The sequence below is a fragment of the Coregonus lavaretus genome (genome assembly GCF_964263955.1).
Source record: "Coregonus lavaretus genome assembly, chromosome: 29".
NCBI classification, from domain to species: Eukaryota; Metazoa; Chordata; class Actinopteri; order Salmoniformes; family Salmonidae; genus Coregonus; species Coregonus lavaretus.
In genome coordinates this window covers 15667158-15690664 of record NC_140016.1, presented here as the reverse complement: position 1 = coordinate 15690664, position 23507 = coordinate 15667158, and the positions used below count along the sequence as shown (strand labels likewise).

The following is a 23507-nucleotide window of genomic DNA, read 5'->3' as shown; positions in this document are numbered from 1 at the left end:
TCAAGGCGGTCCACGATTGGCCCACACCTGCCACGGTCAAGGAGGTTCAACGGTTCATTGGCTTTTCTAACTTCTATCGGAAGTTCATCAAGAATTTCAGCTCGGTGGTAGCCCCCTTGACGACGCTTACCAAGGGAGGAGGGACCAAGATTCACTGGGGTCCGGAAGCAGCAGGGGCCTTCGAGGATCTCAAGCGCCGCTTCACTTCTGCTCCGATTCTGGTGACCCCTGACCCAGAGAGACCTTTCGTGGTGGAGGTGGACGCCTCAGAGGTGGGGGTGGGAGCCGTCCTGTCACAGAGGCGTGCGGATGGGAGATTACACCCTTGTGCCTTCATGTCTCGCCGCCTCTCTGAGGCCGAGCGCAACTACCACGTGGGGGATCTAGAGTTGCTTGCGGTTAAACTGGCCTTGGAAGAGTGGCGCCATTGGCTTGAGGGGGCTCAGCACCCTTTCCAGGTTCTCACAGACCACAAGAACCTGGAATATCTCCAACAGGCTAAGCGGATGAACCCTCGGCAAGCACGATGGTCCCTTTTCTTTAATCGATTCCAGTTCATCCTGACTTACCGACCTGGCACCAAGAACGTCAAGCCGGATGCTCTGTCTCGAGTCTATTCTCCCGAGGTACAAGAGAAGCCCTTGGCATCGATTATTCCGAGGTCTAGGATCGTTGCACCTCTTCAGTGGGAACTAGAAAGAGGGGTACGAGAAGCTCTTGCCCATGAGCCCGATCCAGGCGGTGGTCCTGCCGGTCGCCTGTACGTTCCTCTCTCGGTTCGGGCCCGCGTCTTGCAGTGGGGTCATGAGTCGCCCTTGACATGCCATCCTGGCAGTGCTCGCACACTGGAGTTCCTCCGACGGCGGTTTTGGTGGCCGTCCATCAAGAAGGACGTGCAGGTCTATGTTGAGGCCTGCCCTGTGTGCAACCAGGGAAAGTCGACACGCCAGCGACCCCAGGGACTGCTCCATCCCTTACCTGTTCCTCGAAGGCCATGGTCACACCTTTCTCTGGACTTTGTTACGGGTCTTCCTCTATCCCTGGGCAACACCGTCATCCTTGTGGTGGTAGACCGTTTCTCTAAGGCTGCCCGGTTTATTCCCCTGCCCAAGCTGCCCTCGGCTAAGGAGACTGCTGAGCTCCTCATGAACCATGTCTTCCGGATATTTGGCATTCCCCTGGACGTGGTCTCTGACCGAGGTCCCCAATTCTCGTCCCGGTTTTGGGGGGCCTTCTGCAGGCTTATTGGGGCCACAGCCAGCCTATCGTCAGGATTCCATCCAGAGTCTAATGGCCAAACGGAACGGATTAATCAGGATCTGGAGACCACCCTGCGGTGTATGGCGGCCAGTAATCCCACGTCTTGGGCCACCTATATCATTTGGGCTGAATATGCCCACAACACCCTCCAGTCCTCAGCCACCGGTTTGTCCCCCTTCGAATGCCAGTTCGGTTACAACCCTCCATTATTTCCAGAGGAAGAGGCGCAAGTTGGTGTTCCCTCGGCCCAGCGCTTTGTCCAACGCTGTAGGCGGACCTGGAAGAAGGCCAGGTGTACCCTCCTTCGGACCTCCCAGAGATACCAAAGTCAGGCTAATCGCCACCGACGGACGGCCCCTAGTTTCCGAGCTGGTCAGAGAGTTTGGTTGGCCACTAAGAACTTGCCCCTCCGGGTCGAATCCAAGAAGCTTTCCCAGAGATACATCGGCCCTTTCCGCATTGCTAGAAAGGTTAACCCTGTATCGTATCGTTTGGTTCTGCCTCGCTCCCTTAGAGTTAACCCCACTTTCCATGTTTCACTCCTTAAACCTGTCTTGTCTTCTCCTTTTGCCCCCCCACACAGACCCCCGCCACCTCCCAGGATCATAGACGGCCAGCCAGCCTACACAGTCCGCCGGATACTGGACTCCCGGAGGGTCCAGAACTCTCTGCAGTATCTGGTGGACTGGGAGGGCTACGGGCCAGAGGAGCGCTCCTGGGTTCCAGCCAGGGACATCCTGGACCCAGGGTTGATCCGAGATTTTCGCACCCTGAGGCCAGGGTGTTCTGGAAGGAACGTCAGGAGTCGTTCCTAGAGGAGGGGGTCCTGTCAGCTTCCTGCTTCTCCTGTTTGTCTCCTGGCCTCTAGAGGTCAGCTGTGTTCCCTTCTGCCTTAGTTCTTCCTCATGTGTCCTAATTAGCTTATCCATGTCACCTGTGCCTTGTTTCCCCTTGTGTATTTTAGCTGTGTGTTTTCCCCTTGTTTCTCACTTGGTTATTGCGTCCTGACTGTGTGTCTCCTGCTTTGTCTCACCGTGTCTATCCTAGTAAGTTGTTGAAGTTATCTTTAGTTTGTTTTTCTCCCCTCGTGGAGTTGTTTTGTTTTGCCTCCTGTTTTGGAATATTAAATCTACTTGCCTGGAGTATTGCCTTGGGTGTTTCATTTGGGTCCTACAACATCTCCTCTGTGGCTAAGGGGTAGTACCCCCAGCTCTACACATCTGAGACCGGAGTTCTAACCCGGCTTGTGACAGACGAGACCGCCTACAGGGAGGAGGTGAGGGCTCTGGGAGTGTGGTGCTAGGAAATAATCTCTCACTCAACGTCAACAAAACAAAGGAGATGATTGTGGACTTCAGGAAACAGCAGAGGGTGCACCCCCCTATCCACATCGACGGGACCGCAGTGGAGAAGGTGGAAAGCTTCAAGTTCCTTGGCATACACATCACCAACAAACTGAAATGGTCCACCCACGCAGACAGTGTGGTGAAGAAGGCACAACAGAGCCTCTTCAACCTCAGGAGGCTGAAGAAATTCAGCTTGGCACCTAAAACCCTCACAAACTTTTACAGATGCACAATTGATTATCGGGGGCAAAACAACGCATTATCGGGGGCAAACTACCCACCCTCGAAGACACATACAGCACCCGATGTCACAGGAAGGCCAAAAAGATAATCAAGGACATCAACCACCCGAGCCACTGCCTGTTCACCCCGCAATCATCCAGAAGGCAAGGTCAGTACAGGTGCATCAAAGCTGGGACCGAGAGAATGAAAAACAGCTTCTATCTCAAGGCCATCAGACTGTTAAATAGCCATCACTAGCACATTAGAGGCTGCTGCTGCCTATTGAAATCACTTGCCACTGTAAGAAATGGAACACTAGTCATTTTAATAATGTTTACAGTCACTTTAATAATGTTTACATATCTTGCACTACTCATCTCATATGTATATACAGGGGCGGTGTGTTCATTAGGGCGATATGGGCGACGCACTGCCAAACGGGAAAAGGAAGGGATTTTTTTTCTAATCAATTATATCACGGCAACAGTAGTTATCAGTGTTCTAATCTAGACGTCTGATCTGCCACTAAATGTCCAATCAGGCTAAAGTCGTGCTTCAAATGGCCCCGCCCCTTTTGGGGCGATTTCAGTCAGGTTGAAAATCGCCCAGGAGTCTCTCATAGACTATCATGTAAAATATATATTTTTTCAAATATCAGAGCTTTCAATACAATCTCTATGGGTTCTGGGAGGGCTTGCACTTACGCGCTTTCGTCATACGTAACATAAGTAACCATGAACATAACTAAGAAAAGAGCGGGTAGCAGCGTCAATCAATTCACGTACAACTGTCAAGATGGCTAGCTTTGCGAGGCAAAGATGAAACTGAGGGCTCCACCAACCCTGGTATTTTTCTTGTACTTGTCAACTTTGTGGCACAATTAGATGAGGTGTTTGATGACCATCTTAAAAATGCTAAAGTTTTCAAGACCATTCAAAACGAGCTACTGGAGTGTATGCTAGCGGTCATGAGGGAACATATTGTGGAGGAGGTGAAGTCGGCGAACTTCGTAGCTATCCAAGCTGACGAGACCACGGACGTTTCTACACAGACACAGCTGGTGCTTGTGCTGAGGTACATAGATAGCAACCACAAAGTGCAGGAGCGCTTTTTTGAGTTCCTTCCCATCTCGGAATCAACCTCAGTCTCAATCGCCAGTGTGCTTTTGGAGAGACTGAACGGTCTTTTTGCCGACTACGAGAAAGTCAAACTCATTGCGCAAGCTTACGATGGAGCCAGTGTGATGAGGGGAGAGAAGGCTGGTGTGCAGCAAAAGGTGCGTGAGCATTTCAAGAATGCCCATTACGTGCATTGCTATGCGCATCAGCTGAATTTGATCATGCAGCAAGCTAGAACAGTTTCAGTACAAGTAATGTAGCCTCTCTCTCTCTTTGTCCCTCCCTGTCTGTCTCTTTAACACACACACGCCCAAATCAGTTCACAGTTGATGTTGTTTAAAATAGTTATTTTTCATTTTAAAAAAAGTAAAAAAATAATAATAATCTGTTCATGTTCATTTTTACAAATCTATACAATTGGCCAGAATATGGTTGTTCATATTTACAAATCTATACAATTGGCCAGAATATGGTTGTTCATTTTTACAAAGCCATACAGATAGCTGTGTTTACCTTTTCTAGAAATTATTTTCAAATTCTGTTTTCAGGCAAAATGTCTATCACTGTTCATTTTCACAAATCTATACAAGAGGGCAGAATATGGAAGTCTATAAAAATTTCTTATTACCAATAACTTGCATCAATGTTTTCAGTAGCCTCTATCAAAAGCTCCTGCTTGCTTGTTGTGAATTATGCTCAGGTGCACATATTTCCAATTCAACCATGAGGCCTTTTTGAAGCAAGTAATGTGTATATCAGTATTGACTTGTATGCTGCCCCTGTCTTCATGTTGTTGCTGGACATATATTTTTTAAAATGTGTGTAGGTCACCTAAATCATCAGAAAAATTGCCCCCCCTGAGAATTTTTTCAGGAGCCGCCACTGTGTATATACTGCATTCTATTCTATAATATTCTACTGTATCTTAGTCCATGCCGCTCTGTCATTGCTTGTCCATATATGTATATTTTCTTAAATTCCATTCCTTACTAGTTTTTGTGTATTAGGTATATGTTGTGACATGGTTAGATATTACTTGTTAGATATTACTGCACTGTCGGAGCTAGAAGCACAAGCATTTCGCTACACCCGCTATAACATCTGCTAAACACGTGTATGTGACAAATACAATTTGATTTGATTTGATTTGTTAGTGAGGTCATTTCATATTTCATTGCAGGTCAACTGAACTGGAGCCCACCAACTGTTAACAACATAAATAAATAAGGAGATTGCTGCACAAAGCTGACACATCAGAAAGAAAATAGTTCCAGGCCAGTTTACCTAGTGTTTCCAGAGTTCAAAGAGGCATCTTCCATCAATTTCAGAAGACCAGGATGTCTTGTGTGCCTGCCCTGTATCTCTTGAGTAATGAGTAATATGGCTCTGAAGCAGCATGACTGTATTAATAACATGTTTGTGAGTCTAGGTTAGATGGAGCATTGCTGTGTGTGTGCACTGTGTTGCTTTTCATCTCAGCTAGCCAAAACCCAGCCTGTCTGTCAGAGGGCCAGAGGCACAGCAGCCGTGTGGTGTGTTGACACCAGGCCAACCTTCTACATCTGTTCACCTGGCTTATTAAGCTAACTTTGGCCACCAATAGCCACTTAAAGGACGTACAACAGAGCCTCAATGGAAAACAGGTGGGATCAACAAACCAGGCACTTAAACTTCAATTCCATGTGATCCAGAATGCTGCTGTTAGTAATTCGGATTTAAGAGTTTTAACAATCCATCATTCATTTGAAATGTAAGTGCATTTAATCTTTTTTTCACCCAACTTTTAACCTAAATCCAATGACATGTTAAATGTTTTGTTGAGTTTACATTGAATTGACGTTAGTTGACAACTCAACCAAATGTAAATCAAAATTAGACGTTGAACTGACGTCTGTGCCCAGTGGGGGGCATTATAGGAACTTGTGTAAAACTCAATTCCAAGCTCTGCTGGCACCGCACAAATTTACATTATGGAGAAATTAACCTGAAGGCAAATGAAAAGCAGACATATGTGCTGCAAGAGCAGAGACCAAAGCGCTAACTACGAACACTTTATTTCAACCCTCTTCTATGAGAAACAGATTGTCCATTCAGGTTCACTGCACTTTCTTTCCCCTGTTAAATACACCACTCTTAGCAAAACAGTACTGCTCATCTAGCCTTTCTATTGTTCTGATACAGAGATACAGTATTTACTGGAAGACTGCTCCATTAAGAACGCACAGCAGTCTTTCTACACTCTTAGAAAAAAAGGTGCTATCTAGAAAAAAAAAGGTTTTACCTGGAACCAAAAAGGGTTCTCCTACGGGGACAGCCGAAGAACCCTTTTGGAAGCCTTTTTTCTAAGAGTGTAGTGTGCACTGTAGCTGTTTTTAGTCCTTTTCATTTGTATTCACTCACAGAAAAATGAATGGCTGTATATCCTGAAGCTTTTCTCTATCTTTCTTGGCCAATGTCAAGGCCTTACTGTCACAGTAATATATGGTACCAGAAAAACGACGTATTGATAAAAAGTACAAGGTATATTGGTTTTAGGAGGAACAATTCAATTTGCATATTCAAAAAGTAATGCTACATAGCCAATCTCTGAAAAATGACTCTGATTCTTCATCTTCTCAAAGCATTAGTGGACATGCCTTAAGATGGCTCCCCCCATGTACTTACCACAAATTCCTGGTTTTGCTAAATTTGCTGTATTATACATTGTTATCCGTTACTCTTTTTTTGTATCGGCATTAGCACAGTCTACATGATCCCAATTTTAGCTTCAATCCTTCCGTGGATAATTGTAAAACAATGACATTATATCTGAATTCTTCCATCTTTATGCACGATCGCCATTGTTCTAGAAAGAGTATGGCTGTCTGAGCATGTGCAAACACGGGAGACTAATAGTATACAGAGAAGCACAGAGAGCAGGGGTATGTGAACTAATAACATTAATCTACTATTCATGTACTGAACTACAAGACCCAAAATAATTTGGAAGCTCATTGAAATTCCTATACAAAAAAACACAACAAGAAAGACAAGAAGACCATTTGGAGAACAACACAATGACTCCAACCTACAGTAAACACACTACGCTTTCTAAAACAGTTTCATCGAGGAATAGAATTTGAACATTTAAGTTTTGAGAGGCAGATTGGAAATATGAGAGGACAGAGCCGTTTGGATTCAGGGTAGTCCATGTTTTACGCCATTGACATAGCTAATATTGTTTTATGCACTAACTAAGTGACTGCCCAAAGGACTGGCAGGCGAGAGACCATTTCTGTTGCATTTTTCTTCCTCATTGTAAACACTTGCAATGGTAAATTGGTTGTGAAATAGCCAACAATAAGCTTCCTGCAAGATTCATGATTGTAGTAACTGGCTGCTAAAGGTCGTAGCTTACTGGAACTTCTCCAGGTGCCTGACGCACGCCACTATTAATCCACACACTGGAGTTGTGTAACGTACAGGAAAACGTACTTCCCTTCACTGAGCATTGAGGGACAAAACAATGAATAAATGGAACAGTCACACGTCCCACCGTTCATTCTCAAATAATGAAATCCGCTTTTCACCTTTCTTTTTCATATACACTCTTGTCTCTAGGGAATGGTGTTGTCTCTAGGGAATGGTGTTGTCTCTAGGGAATGGTGTCGCTCTCCCAAAAATATGTAGAATGGGACAGTGGTTTAAACTAACATTTAATTGAAGAGCTATCAGTGGTTTAAAATGCTTCTCTTCTCTGAGCTAAGGGGAGAGGCAGAGAGAGAGAGAGAGAGAGAGAGAGAGAGAGAGAGAGAGAGAGAGAGAGAGAGAGAGAGAGAGAGAGAGAGAGAGAGAGAGAGAGAGAGAGAGAGAGAGAGAGAGAGAGAGAGAGAGGAAAATGCACTTTTCAGGCTAAATCCTCTTTCTCTCTTTTTGTTTCTCTCTTCTCTCTCTGTCCTACGGTTTGACCTATGACCCCGGTAAGAACCATTATTATTGTAACATTGCTTTCATAATAATAACTGCAGGGGACGGAGTGACGCAATCCTATCTATCGCTGCACTCAGAGCTCAGCTGTCGTAATCCGGCCCCCTCTGTTGATAGAATACACTAATACTCAGCTCAGCATGGAAAGCACTTTGAATGAACTAGCTACTATGCAATGCAGTGGAAATCATGGATCCTATAGTTGAGTATGATTAGAATCCTGAAACGCCAATTTATGCTTGATCCGAAAATGTGGTCAGAGGCTCCATATGGAGAATGTGACTCAATTGTGGAGCCTCCGGAGGCATGCAGAGGCCAAATTGAGCTCCCTAGCGCCTCCCAAATGTTGTAACAATGAGGAGGGCTCCGTGTAGCTCCGCATTGACATGATTGGTTGACAGTAGGTGGGGGCGGGAGGTCAAGTATAAACACAAACTCACTTCCTTGACAACTTCCTTCACAACAGCTCTGCTCAACAGCTATGCACTGCTCCATGAAGAGCAACAAGTATGAATGCCCTGACTTCTACAGAGGCCGTATCACCGTAAATGCTGCACGGCCAATGCAGACGTCAGATTGACCATGCAACGCGTTTAAGAGCTCATCCAGCTATTACACTGACGTGTTATCCACCATTTGATGTAAAACCTTGATTTTCCCAGCAGATTTTTTCAATACATTACATTACATTACATTTACGTCATTTAACAGATTTTTATTTTTTGTTAAATTTTTCTTGTAATTTATTATTTATTTATTTCGTTTTTTTTGTTGCTTTAATTAATATATTAATGTAATTCTTTAAAATAATTCTCTCTTCATGTCCCATTCACTTTCATCATCAGACTCATGAATCATTTTAATGTGGTCAATAAGGATGATAAATAAAGTGGGTCGTCACTTCAGAGGAAATGAAATCTAAATCATTTATGGCCAGCACATTGTGTTTCTCCACGCTGTAGCCAGTCAGTTACTATGAATGGCTGATAGTGCTGCCTATACACTCTGCACAGGCTTTGCTCTCCATCCATATCATTGAATAAAACAACAATTTCCTATTTTGCAGTGAGACAAGACCAAGAACACACGGGTCTGGTTGGAGAGCTGACGCATTGGGAAACAGAAACATGTAGGGGGGTGTTCGTATGTGAGCCCAGTAGACATTTTATGTTATCATAAAGCTGTTTCAATCTCTCATACGGTAGCCCTCCACATCTTGATAAAGTCAATTACATGAAGTGCTATCATAAATCAGTTAATTAAATAGTATTTAAAATGTGTTGATAGTGTTAGTACGATATTGAATACTATATCTACTGACTAAATGTTGACTGGAAGTATCTTTCCAAGCCAGGTGTTGAGCAGTGGTGCTTACCTGTCCAAGGCTATGCAACATAGGTGTAATATGGAGGCTGTTGTCAACAGAACATCTAGAGATGTCCGGACCAGGCAGAAGGTTTCTCCATAAATCCAGTTCTTGTGGATGAGTTCAATGGCACCAAATGGCATCACAAGCACCGACACCATCAGGTCTGCAAAGGCCAGCGATACTATGAAGTAATTGGTCTTGATTTTTCTGGGGGAGAAGTGAAATGAGAAGTATCTTATTGACTATATATCTAAATATGATTGCCATTGCTCACTTGAATCATAAGTGTATCATGTGTTAGAATGTATCGGCTCTGTTGGATGAAAACCTCCTAACTCTACTTTTGCCAAAAATACAGATTTTGTTGTATTTTTTTTTACATGAAAGCAGTAACGCCCCTCAATGTACTCTGAACATTTCATGACTATAGGACCAAGAACATTTATAAAAAATACTGTAGCTTTTGAAGTTTCGTAATTGTATGTTCGTTAATGGAATAATATGGCATTTTTATCTATTTCCTGAAAAGGTTCTGTTTTGGAGATAAGATGTTTTCATCCGACGGCTACAGTATGTTAGAGGCATTCTGTGAAAAAATTCTACAATAATTCATAACACACTAAAAAGAAGAGAGCATACTGTCTACTAGGGGTAAATGCACATAAACATACCATTTTACAGGGATGTCAGAGTATGTACTGAGGTATGTGCTAAACAACATCACTGTTTGAAGGACCTGTTACCCATAACAACACATTCACCATATTTAGCCAATGGAACAATACTGTATAAGCATTCACTGTAAACACTTTAAATCGCCACCTTGCAGTAAATATCCGGGATAACTGTATGAGATTGAGGAAAAAGCATAAGAACAGAGAGAGAGACTCAGAGAGCAAAATATATGAAATGAGAAGAGGTGAGAAGGAGAGAAAAGAGAGAGAGGAGGGAGAGAGAGAGAGGAGGGAGAGAGAGAGAGAGAGAACAAGAGAGAGAGAACGAGAGATAGAGAATGAGAGAGCGAACGAGAGAGAGAACGAGAGAGAGAAAGAGAACGAGAGAGAGAGAACAAGAGAGAGAGAGAAAGAGAGATAGAACGAGAGAGAGAGAGTGAGAGAGAGAGAGAGAGAGAGAGAGAGAGAGAGAGAGAGAAAGAGAAAAAAGAGAGAGAGAGAGAGAGAAAGAGAGAGAAGAGAGAGAGAGAGAGAGAGAGAGAGAGAGAGAGAGAGAGAGAGAGAGAACGAGAGAATCAGTGATGTAGAGCCACCGGGTGAGCCTCTGGTGTGGCGGCGTCCCCCCTCTCAGTCTGTTTGATATAGACCAGAGTCCTGGGCCATTAATGACTAATACAACTCTGGTTGAGGCAACCGCTCAGAGCCCGCTCAGCTAAAAATAGCTGACTGAGAACGGCTAATGGCTGTCAAATCAAATCACGTTGTCATTTTACAAAAACATGCAATAAAAGTTGTTTAACAGCCAGCTGTCTGTTAACAACATGCCTTCATGCTAAGCACAACATATAAAACATGTTCTACTCCACTAGCTTTCATTCAAAACTGGATGGACTATCTAATGAATGGAAGATCATGTTTGCATTGATGCAAATTTCTTAAATAAATCAGAATTTTTAAACATAAAAAGCTATCATCTTGTCACCAGTAGGGTTGCATGGGGAGGCTATATTACCGGAAACTTTGAAAGTTTACCAGTAAACTACCAGAATGTTGGTATCTTTCAAGGATCTTATGTAATCTATCACAATAGAACTAGTGGCCCTTTTAGGTACTTCAGATTATAACAGCCAGGTATCTGCAATTATCTCTGGCCCTCTGTGTGGCCTTATCACATGTAAAATATATGAAATAATTAAATATTTTAAAATAAAAAATAGAATGACTATGTCAATATGTATTTGTTGTCAATGTTTTGGATTTAAACTGGTGGCAGTTGTGAAAAAAGTAAATAGGGTGGCAGGTAGCTTAGTGGTTAAGAGCGTTGTGCCAGTAATCGAAAGGTCGCTGGTTCTAATCCCCGAGCCGACTAGGTGAAAAATCTGTCGATGTTTTCTTGAGCAAGGCACTTTACCCTAATTGCTCATGTAAGTCGCTCTGGAGAAGAGCGTCTGCTAAATGACTAAAAAATAATAATAAATAAAAAATATTGGGACAAGTTGCAGAGTTAACTTAAAATAATGCCATTGTTGATTAGATGCTTTTTTCATTAATTAGGCAAAATGTGGGAGAGAGACAGAGAGAGAGCGAGAGAGAGAGAGAGAGAGAGAGAGAGAGAGAGAGAGAGAGAGAGAGAGAGAGAGAGAGAGAGAGAGAGAGAGAGCGTGGGAGGACAGGGCAAAAACAGGTCTAGATTGATAGTGTGGCATGATGATGATTTGAATTGCAATGCAATTCAATGTGTCAATGTCAATTAGGCCATCTCCAGTTTTCCATTTTGGTAATGAAAGGAAGTCACAGAGGTCGTCCAAATATAGGCTTGGCTCTGTGGCTCTGTGGCTCTGTGGCTCTGCCTCCAGCTGCACAATGTCTTCAATTATGGCTAAGCCGTCTTATGACAGCTCTCATTTTATAGATGGCTGTAACAGGTGTGCTATTAAAGGGTAAATTGGTGATTGCTGATTAATTCCCCAGGGTACGATGGTAGAGGTACTGCTTCACGTCACTGTTATTCTGAGCTGCTGGGAAGTCTTGGTGGGCAGTGTATTGGCAAAGTGGGGTTTTCAAGGTTTCTCTTATTCGAAGATGGTGTGATCTATGTGGTACAGTAGCATTTCCATATCAAAGATGATATCAACAGAACAGATGTGTGATCTTTTGGGGGCTTAACATTTTAATGAATGGGGATTTGAGGTTAACACTACCTGGAATCCCTTCTGGTGCTGTCATTTCCTGAGTGTGTGTGTGTGAGTGTGTGTGTTGTTGTGTGCATGTGTTGTGTGTGTGTGTGTGTGTGTGTGTGTGTGTGTGTGTGTGTGTGTGTGTGTGTGTGTGTGTGTGTGTGTGTGTGTGTGTGGGCTAAACTCTAAATGTCACAGCTACTTAACTTCTCTGAGGGTGAAATACTGTTACTCTAACTCTACATGTCTCCCTATGGAATACTGTCACTCTCTTTATCTCTACATGTCTCCATATGGAATAGTGTCACTCTCTTTAACTCTACATGTCTCCCTATGGAATACTGTCACTCTCTTTATCTCTACATGTCTCCCTATGGAATACTGTCACTCTCTTTAACTCTACATGTCTCCATATGGAATACTGTCACTCTCTTTATCTCTACATGTCTCCATATGGAATACTGTCACTCTCTTTAACTCTACATGTCTCCCTATGGAATACTGTCACTCTCTTTATCTCTACATGTCTCCATATGGAATACTGTCACTCTCTTTATCTCTACATGTCTCCATATGGAATACTGTCACTCTCTTTAACTCTACATGTCTCCCTATGGAATACTGTCACTCTCTTTAACGCTACATGTCTCCCTATGGAATACTGTCACTCTCTTTATCTCTACATGTCTCCCTATGGAATACTGTCACTCTCTCTAACTCTACATGTGTCTCTGTGGAATACTGTCACACTCTCTAACTCTACATGTCAACACAACCATAAAAAAAAGGTCACGTACACCTACAGTAAGTAGAGGGAGAATGAAATAGCAAAAGTGACTCACTTTTAAGACGGTTGCCCACACAGCTCTTTATATGTACTGACACTGGCTTGGTGATTGACAGTAAATTCTACAGTAGATATATTCTAGTCTGAAGTATAAGCTGCAAAGCACAAGGGTGCTGAGGGATGATACTGTCCCCAGGTTATCAGACAGCCTGAACAGCCTTTCAGCATCAGAGAGTGTTGTTATGCCATAGTCACCGCATGCCATGCTGCTAACTCAACTACCAAGGGACTGGGATCACAATCGACCACTCAGTAGGAGGCTCTCTTTTAACGAGAAAACAATTACTCTATAATACTCTCAGAGCAGGATTATTCAAATTGGGGCTGATTTATTTAGTCTAGTGCAACCAGGTGATAAGGTGCTAATCAGAAGAAAGAACAGTATTTGCTTTGGCTAGAGCAGAATGAGAGAGAGAGTTAATTCAGAGACCACACTGTTCTGTTCACAGACAGACAGACAGAGAGGGAGAGAGGGAGAGAGACAGCTCTAATGAAGAAAGAGAGACAGAGAGACAGGGAGACATAGAGGGAGAGAGAGAGCTCTAGTGAAGAAAGAGAGACAGAGAGACAGAGACACATAGAGGGAGAGAGAGAGCTCTAGTGAAGAAAGAGAGACAGAGAGACAGAGAGACAGAGAGGGAGAGAGAGAGCTCTAGTGAAGAAAGAGAGACAGAGAGACAGAGAGACAGAGAGACAGAGAGACAGAGAGACAGAGAGGGAGAGAGGGAGAGAGGGAGAGAGAGAGCTCTAGTGAAGCAAGAGAGACAGAGAGGGAGAGACAGAGAGACAGAGAGACAGAGAGACAGAGAGACAGAGAAAAATATATAAAGCAATAGTTGTACTAACCTGAGCTGGCGGTCATTGCAGACAGACACACAGACAGAGGGAGGGAGCAGAACGTAGGGAGAGACTAACCTGAGCTGGCGGTCCTTGCAGACAGACACACAGACAGAGGGAGGGAGCAGAACGTAGGGAGAGACTAACCTGAGCTGGCGGTCCTTGCAGACAGACACACAGACAGAGGGAGGGAGCAGAACGTAGGGAGAGACTAACCTGAGCTGGCGGTCCTTGCAGACAGACACACAGGCAGAGGGAGGGAGCAGAACGTAGGGAGAGACTAACCTGAGCTGGCGGTCCTTGCAGACAGCCGTCATGACCAGGAGGTTCCCCAGGACACTCATGAGCATCACCAGGGACAGGAAGCAGATGAGAGCAATGCTCTTCGGCATGCTGTTGCTGTGGTTACGACAGGAGAGGGGACAACCACTCAGTGAATATATAAAAAACAAGCCAAGATGAATAACTGATTGTAAAATTATTTCCATGTGGAATACATAACCTTCCATTTCTGAATATACGTCAATGTAAACTAGACAAATTAGTACACATTCTGGGTTATTGGAACATCATGATATTACAGTCACCTGTTACAAGGAAAAGTTTGTTTTGACACTATAATTTATACAGTGAGTTGAAGGAACATATTTGTTCAGAATTGCAGAGTGTACTGTAAATCAGGGTTTCCAAACTTAGTTCTGGGGCCCCCCTGGGTGCACGTTTTGGTTTTCTCTTTAGTGCTAGGGCAAGAAAAAAATACAACTGATTCTGTCATCTTTTTCCCCATGGTAACATGACTGTGTGGGCAGGCATTGTCCAGAAAACACTGTCAGAATCCAGGCTAATTTGTCATGTATGTAATATAAGGTAAGTAGCTGTCACGATGATGATTTAAAGCCCTCAAAATGATTTGTATGCTTGTGAATGTTTGACAACTGTAATACTTTACTGTAATCCCCTGACGTTTGTGGTTTTCACACTCCAGGTTTTATAGTCTACAGTATTCACACAAGATGTCACTCCTACAGTAGTCACTCCTGGTAGTTTATACAGAAAATAGTAGAATACATTTATCAACCCAGCAGTACAATATTAAAACATTTTTCAGGTATCAGTTTCAGATCAATCTTATCTGCTGCCTTCATTATGTTATGTCACTTTACCTCAAGTTACCTCAAATTTAAAAGCACCTCCATTAAGAATTTGTCTATCACCAAATTGTTCATGTAGCTACTTCCCAAGTAGGAATGCTGACAGCATTACAGCAACTTTCAAAGGAAATGTATTCCTGAACAAAAATATGAACGCAACATGTAAAGTGTTGGTCTCATGTTTCATGAGCTGAAATACAAGATCCCAGTAATGTTCCATACGCTCAGAAAAGCTTATTTCTCAAAAAAAAATTGTGCACAAATGTGTTTACATTCCTGTTAGTGAGCATTTTTCCTTTGCCAGGATAATCCATCCACCTAACAGGTGTGGCATATCAAGAAGCTGATTAAACAGCAGCATCATTGCACAGGTGCACCTTGTACTGGGGACAATAAAAGGCCACTCTAAAATGTGCAGTTTTGTCACACAACACAATGTCACAGATGGCTCAAGTTTTGAGGGAGCATGCAATTGGCCTGCTGACTGCAGGAATTTCCACCAGAGCTGTTTCCAGAGAATGTAATGTTAATTTCTCTATCATAAGCCGCAACGTCATTTTAGAGAATTTGGCAGTATGTCCAACCGGCCTCACAACCGCAGACCACATGTAACCACGCCAGCCCATGACCTCCACCTCTGGCCTCTTCACCTGCAGGATCGTCTGAGATCAGCCACCCGGACAGCTGATGAAACTGAGGAGTTTTTCTGTCTGTAATAAAGCCCTTTTGTGGGGAAAAACTCATTCTGATTGGCTGGGCCTGGCTCCCCAGTGGGTGGGTCTTTGCCCTCCCAGGCCTACCCATTGCTTCGTCCCTGCCCAGTCATGTGAAATCCATAGATTAGGGCCTAATTTATTTATTTCAATTGACTGATTTCCTTATATGAACTGTAACTCCTTGAAATTGTTGAAATTGTCGCATGTTGCATTTATAATTTTGTTCAGTATAATTTCTCAGAGATGAAGCATCCCTTTGATGTCAGCTCATACAAGTATGTTTTAATCAGAAACATTGTGAATTCTGACAGTTACTCAGCATCATGGGCGGTGTGTTCAATAGGGCGATATGGGCGACGCACTGCCAAACGGGAAAAGGAAGGGATTTTTTTTCTAATCAATTATATCATGGCAACAGTAGTTCAGTGTTCACGTCTGATCTGCCAGCCACTAAATGTCCAATCAGGCTAAAGTCGTGCTTCAAATGTCCCCGCCCGTTTTGGGGCGATTTCAGTCAGGTTGAAAATCGCCCAGAAGTCTCTCATAGCCTCTAATGTAAAATATTTTTTTTTCAAATTTCTGAGCTTTCAATACATTCTCTATGGGTGTCTGAGGGCTTGCACTTACGCGCTTTCGTCATACGTAACGTAACGTAACCATGAACGGCAGACAGCAACGCTTGGACAGCGACTGGTGTAACCGACATGCACCATCTTTCAGAAAAGATTAAGAAAAATGAGCTGTCAAAGACCCACATTGATAGCTGTTTGAGATTGTCTGCTTTGGTGAGAGTGAATATTGCCACTCAACTGGATGAGGGATACAGGCTAGCTGTCCGCCGCCACAACGATGAGGTTAGCAACAGCAGAGTCGTGAACACTGTCTACGAGAATCGAGACGACCTCATAGAATGTTTTGAAGCCATCCGGACGGGTTCATTGGGTTCATTTGACCAGCCCACCGTACCAGAAGCTACAGAATAAGGACATCGATGCTGTCTTTATCAAACGTGCCCTCGACAGCTTCGCAAGCAGTGTGCAGGCCATAAGGTAAGATAAAGATTAAACAATATCATTCGATCTTTCTCAAAGCAGAGCTTTATTTGAAAATGTATGCATGAAAGGAGACTGCATTTGTGTTTGAAATTACATTATTGTCATTATATATGGCCAGTGGGGTAATCTATCTTATTTTATATACTATGTGTACTGTACAGTGGTGCTCATAAGTGTATGAACACATTCTAAAGCTGACTAAAAAGAGGAATAAAAAAATAAAAATAAATAATCTTTTGGAAATTGATCTTAATGACTTAATTAAAAAAGTTGGAAAATCCAACCTTTAAGGACACTAATTTTCTTTTCTTTTTTATTCCTCTTTTTAGTCAACTTTAGCATGGGATCATAAGCTTATGAGCACCACTGTATACTGTGCTGAACATCCAGGCTATGTGAGACACAAAGGCTAACTTAAACACTAAAGACTTTATGCATCCCTGCCCATTTTAAGTGGAACTGAAGTATTTGTACTATACATGGATACATTGCATATACCTGTGCATCACATAGACAACAATACTGTACAAAGCCAACAAACACATTGGTCTGTTTGCCTTCAGGGACTCCTCTCAAGAGCAGCTGCAAGAAGCAACAGGAGCCAAAAGACCCAGAACAGCTTTGAGAGAAGAGGAGAAGCAGAGGCTGTCTGAAGAGGTCTGCAACACCATCCTGGATCACACCAAAGAAAGGTTCTCTTTCTCTGGCCACCTTGTGAGTGCTACCTTACTGCAAGCAGACATGTTTGAAAGGTACTGCCATTCAAAAAAATAAAAAATCTGTTCATGTTCATATTTACAAATCTATACAATTGGCCAGAATATGGTTGTTCATATTTACAAATCTATACAATTGGCCAGAATATGGTTGTTCATTTTTACAAAGCCATACATATTGTTTATGCAGTGTTGAGGAATGTGAAAGAACACCCTTGATTATTTTTACTGTGATAACTTATTTTGCTTTTGTAAGCCAACACTTTTGAGATCAGTCAATAAATGCTTCTGGTATTGACTTATATGCTGCCCCTGTCTTCATGTTGTTGCTGGACATATCTTTTTAAAAATGTGTGTAGGTCACCTAAATCATCAGAAAAATTGCCCCTCCTGAGAATTTTTTCAGGAGCCGCCACTGCTCAGCATCCAGTTCCTCTAGCATTACAACAACATGCACTAGGCCTAGAGGTGGAGAAAGATGCCGCATGCTGACGAGAATTTACATTCACATACAGTAGCATTTGCATTGTTTATCTAACGTCTAGCTGACTATGAAAGCAGACAAATAATGCTGCCTTTCTTGGGATAGGTTTTTCATCTATCCTCTAACTAATACAAGTATTGTTTAGCAAGTGTTTGATTTCCATTTTAAATGTAGTTCTGATATTCTAAACGCAACTAATATGACACCACACCCTTAGAAAAAAAGGGTTCCAAAAGGGTTCTTTGGCTGTCCCCGTAGGAGAACAGATATTGGTTCCAGGTAGAACCATTTTGGGTTCCACGTAGAACCCTCTGGGGAAAGTGTTCTACATGGAACACAAAAGAGTTCTAAATGGAACCAAAAAGGGTTCTCCAAAGGGTTCTCTTATTGGGACAGCCAAATAACCCTTTTAGGTTCTAGATAGCACCTTTTTTTCTAAGAGTGCATAAATGAAGTCCTACCCAAACCCCCTCAGATTAACTGAGGTTGAAGCCTATGAATGTCAAGCCTTCTTACCGTGATGCAGCTACATGTGTGTGATGATGACACCTGAAACGATTTACCCTTGACCCTACAATTGAGCTATACGTAACAGGCAATCAGTGAGCAACAGGCTCAATCAACGATCCAACTCCAAGACAGATGACCTAAGGCTCAATGAACACACCAGCCCAGTTGTATATATTAAGTGTTCTTTGATTTATGTAAAAGCTTAAAGGCAGAAATGCTTGGTTGATTGGGTGTTCAACATGGTGGTCTTTAAATCTGAAAAGCTCTCAAGTTTTGACCCCAGAATCTAACTCTGAGTGGCTTGTTTAACCCACATACTGTGCTCACGATACGGACAAGTGCAATTGGGTACCCTGTCACAATCAACCGCAATATGGTACTTTGCATATTCCTTTGTTATTATCACACCTAAGCCAGAGGCTTTATAAAAATTCATGTGGAAGTGACTTGGTTTATATTGGGGAATTTGGTCAATTTCACAAGCCTATCAAACCACAAATATACCCTTGGCCTTGCTGATGTCCTCGATGCAAATTGTTTATTATAAACAAAAGGTGTCTGGGCTTGAAAATTGAATTAGTTCTCCCTCTCAGCGGGAGTATCCTAGCGACCTATTATGTGGACCTCTACTGCAGGGCCAAATGTCTGTCTGTCGGTCTGTCTGCTCCAGATATTCACTCACTCACTACTGCAATCGACAGCGGCAAAAAGGTGGTCAGAGCCACACAAACTGACCATGCTTTAATGTTATACTGGTGTGACGTGGAGAAATTGAGGGCAGTACGTTCTCCTTAATTAAAAGTCCAAAGCAGCTGTTTTTATCTCAATATAAAATCATTTCTGGGTAACAATTAAGTACCTTATTCTGATTGTTTTTCATTCAAATGGTCAAAAATAAACTAAAATAGCTTCTTAGCAAAGAGCAATTTCTAAAGCAAGAATGTTGCTAGGACTGTCTGGGAGTGGTCTGAGTGGAAAACTGAAAACTATCAGATAGGTTTGGAACTTTCTTTCTTATTGGTCTATTAACTCATTTATCGCCTGGTGATGTCACCAGGCAGGCCAAAGCTTCATCCCACCAAAACAGGCTGACATTTCAGGCAGTCTTTTCAAACAGCTCTTACACTAAAAGGGCATTATCACCATTTTCACAATTTCACAGTATATTTCCAACCTTATAATGTGGACATATATATAAGACACAGGAAAATCTGGTTTTTGACTGCACTGGACCTTTAAGCTTAAAAGCTGTAAAGTAAAGTGCATTTAAGCAGAGAGTGGTGTATTTTGACAGAGAAATATAACTGAAATATAACTGAAGTCAATGAATCAAAGGGTAAGTGCTTGTTTCAACATGAACCAACCAGAGAAACTTCTAGACAAACTATCAGACGGAATCACTACCCTATTTACTCATACAGAGAGATTTCTCACAACCTGTCAGGAACAATGTATGTCAACACTAGGTAGGGTGATAAAAAAAATATATATAAAACCAACAATTTTCCTCTAAAATACCCCAAATCATTTTTTTGTCTATTTTCAGGAATGTTGCTATCTGTACAACTCAATATATACAACTCAATACATTCATGAATGTTTTTATGAGAAACATCAATCTGGGTGGTCACAGACATTGACAGATAAAAACACAAGAAGGGTAATCTTGCATTTACAATAGAGCCATGTTATTTATAGCTATAGTCAATCATAGTTTGACTCAATCCTTTATTTTTATAACACTTGTTAAGTTAAGTGGCCCCAGGCAGCAACCTATGTTATTCTAGTCCCAATGATTATTTTCTTTTCAAAGACATGGCCTTTCTGTGAGACCACTGCTGCTTACATTTTCCTCTTGTGGCACATTTATGTTCACACATTTAAGTGATGGAGAATGCTTCAGACAAGTGTTATTCTAATTTCCTACTGTTATCTTTACCTCTCGTCAAGTTTTCAGGCAAAAATTGTTTAGGAGGGGAGAAAATCAATGAATGCATGAAATACAATTTTGTAGAAACATTTTAAATGTCAAGCACACCAGAGCAAATGTATCAAAATGCATGGTTCTGACTTTGAAGAGGTATGTGGCTAAGCAGTTTTCTAGATGAAAATATTAAACCTCTGGCTCATAAAAAAAAAAAAAAAAACTAAGGGTAAGAACTTAAATGAGAGATTCAGTCAAAACATTTGATACAAAATAAAGGTTTATGGAGAAAGATTACTATAGGTCAGCATATTGCTTTTAATGAGAGTTTATTCAAACTTAATGTCTATTTGCTTAGTGTTATGATTGCAAATGTCAAGTTTGAAAAAGACACGTTGTTTCTTTCTTCATTTGGTATTTTTGTATTATATATATATATATATATATATATATATATATATATATATATATATATATATATATATATATATATACAGTGGGGAAAAAAGTATTTAGTCAGCCACCAATTGTGCAAGTTCTCCCACTTAAAAAGATGAGAGAGGCCTGTAAATTTCATCATAGGTACACGTCAACTATGACAGACAAATTGAGAAAAAAATTCCAGAAAATCACATTGTAGGATTTTCAATGAATTTATTTGCAAATTATGGTGGAAAATAAGTATTTGGTCACCTACAAACAAGCAAGATTTCTGGCTCTCACAGACCTGTAACTTCTTCTTTAAGAGGCTCCTCTGTCCTCCACTCGTTACCTGTATTAATGGCACCTGTTTGAACTTGTTATCAGTATAAAAGACACCTGTCCACAACCTCAAACAGTCACACTCCAAACTCCACTATGGCCAAGACCAAAGAGCTGTCAAAGGACACCAGAAACAAAATTGTAGACCTGCACCAGGCTGGGAAGACTGAATCTGCAATAGGTAAGCAGCTTGGTTTGAAGAAATCAACTGTGGGAGCAATTATTAGGAAATGAAAGACATACAAGACCACTGATAATCTCCCTCAATCTGGGGCTCCACGCAAGATCTCACCCCGTGGGGTCAAAATGATCACAAGAACGGTGAGCAAAAATCCCAGAACCACACGGGGGGACCTAGTGAATGACCTGCAGAGAGCTGGGACCAAAGTAACAAAGCCTACCATCAGTAACACACTACGCCGCCAGGGGCTCAAATCCTGCAGTGCCAGATGTGTCCCCCTGCTTAAGCCAGTACATGTCCAGGCCCGTCTGAAGTTTGCCAGAGTGCATTTGGATGATCCAGAAGAGGATTGGGAGAATGTCATATGGTCAGATGAAACCAAAATATAACTTTTTGGTAAAAACTCAACTCGTCGTGTTTGGAGGACAAAGAATGCTGAGTTGCATCCAAAGAACACCATACCTACTGTGAAGCATGGGGGTGGAAACATCATGCTTTGGGGCTGTTTTTCTGCAAAGGGACCAGGACGACTGATCCGTGTAAAGGAAAGAATGAATGGGGCCATGTATCGTGAGATTTTGAGTGAAAACCTCCTTCCATCAGTAAGGGCATTGAAGATGAAACGTGGCTGGGTCTTTCAGCATGACAATGATCCCAAACACACCGCCCGGGCAACGAAGGAGTGGCTTCGTAAGAAGCATTTCAAGGTCCTGGAGTGGCCTAGCCAGTCTCCAGATCTCAACCCCACAGAAAATCTTTGGAGGGAGTTGAAAGTCTGTGTTGCCCAGCAACAGCCCCAAAACATCACTGCTCTAGAGGAGATCTGCATGGAGGAATGGGCCAAAATACCAGCAACAGTGTGTGAAAACCTTGTGAAGACTTACAGAAAACGTTTGACCTGTGTCATTGCCAACAAAGGGTATATAACAAAGTATTGAGAAACTTTTGTTATTGACCAAATACTTATTTTTTTGCAAATAAATTCATTAAAAATCCTACAATGTGATTTTCTGGAATTTCTTTTCTCATTTTGTCTGTCATAGTTGACGTGTACCTATGATGAAAATTACAGGCCTCTCTCATCTTTTTAAGTGGGAGAACTTGCACAATTGGTGGCTGACTAAATACTTTTTTCCCCCACTGTATATATATATATATATATATATATATATATATATATATTACATATTTTTTCCACCCCAGATACAAGCATACACATATGAACAACCACTTACAGACGGCCACAAACAACAACTACATCTCCTCTGCCCAGACCCGCATGCTCACACCCCCATCCCTAGTGCTGCATTATTGTTTGCCACACGGCCTTAAATTGTACAAATGTGTTTTTTTCAGTCGCCATGCTATTTCAATATTTCAATAATAAATCATTTGATTTTTCCATTGTGTTAACGATGGCGGATTGATTTCCAAGTTTTTACTATACGTCTTTTCAAGATGAGTGATGAGAAGAGAATCATCCAGCCCATTGGGTATCTCACTACACCCCCATTTGTCACGTCTTGAAATATGCAGACAGACGGATTCAAAGTAAATTTACATTTTAATACTTCTGACAGCCAACTTTCTAGGTCCGCCCATAACCTTTGGACTTTATAGCATTCTCAGAAGCTATGGATTATTGAGTCATTATTAGTTTTACACTTAAGACATGACTCTGCATTTGTGCTGTAGAATTAGAGAATTTTGTCTCTTGTATAATAAATTCTATATATTAGTTTACACTGGATTAAGCGTACATTTTCATTAACTGTAACGTCGTTAGTTATGCTCCAACATTACTAAGAGATTGTCAGTTGGATAGGCTCTCTGCAAGGTTTTGTATATCTTCCCTATTATATGAACATCCTTTTCTGACAAATAAGATTCCCTTAAGGTTGCTCTGATTCTAAAAGATTTCAAATCAACATTTCATGATATCTAACTTTTAAGTTGCATGTATTGGAAAATATTTACATTGGTCAGTCCAAAATTGCTTTTTAATTCTGTCATGGAAATAAATGTGTCGGTTTCTATGCCTTTAGTTTTCCATGTGGACCAATTTATAGGTGAATTCTGAAAAGCTATCCAAGGATTGTTCTATAGGGTTGTGTTTTTAGGGAGTGATAGTGGTTCTTGTAGAATATGTTTCATTTTCTTCCATATTTGTTTCTTTATGTCATCACTTCATA

At 41.8% G+C, this 23507-nt stretch overlaps 1 protein-coding gene across 1 annotated transcript in view; it reads right to left on the bottom strand.

The window, feature by feature from the left end:
* LOC311105032 (uncharacterized protein) overlaps nt 1-23507 on the bottom strand; it is a gene marked incomplete at its 5' end in the record, with an annotated part of 107379 nt that overhangs the window by 47975 nt on the left and 35897 nt on the right. Inside the window, 2 exons of the mRNA XM_084147011.1 lie at nt 9288-9488; nt 14102-14215. Of these exons, the coding sequence (XP_084003137.1) occupies nt 9288-9488; nt 14102-14215 (315 nt within the window). The remainder of the gene's footprint in view (nt 1-9287; nt 9489-14101; nt 14216-23507) is intronic.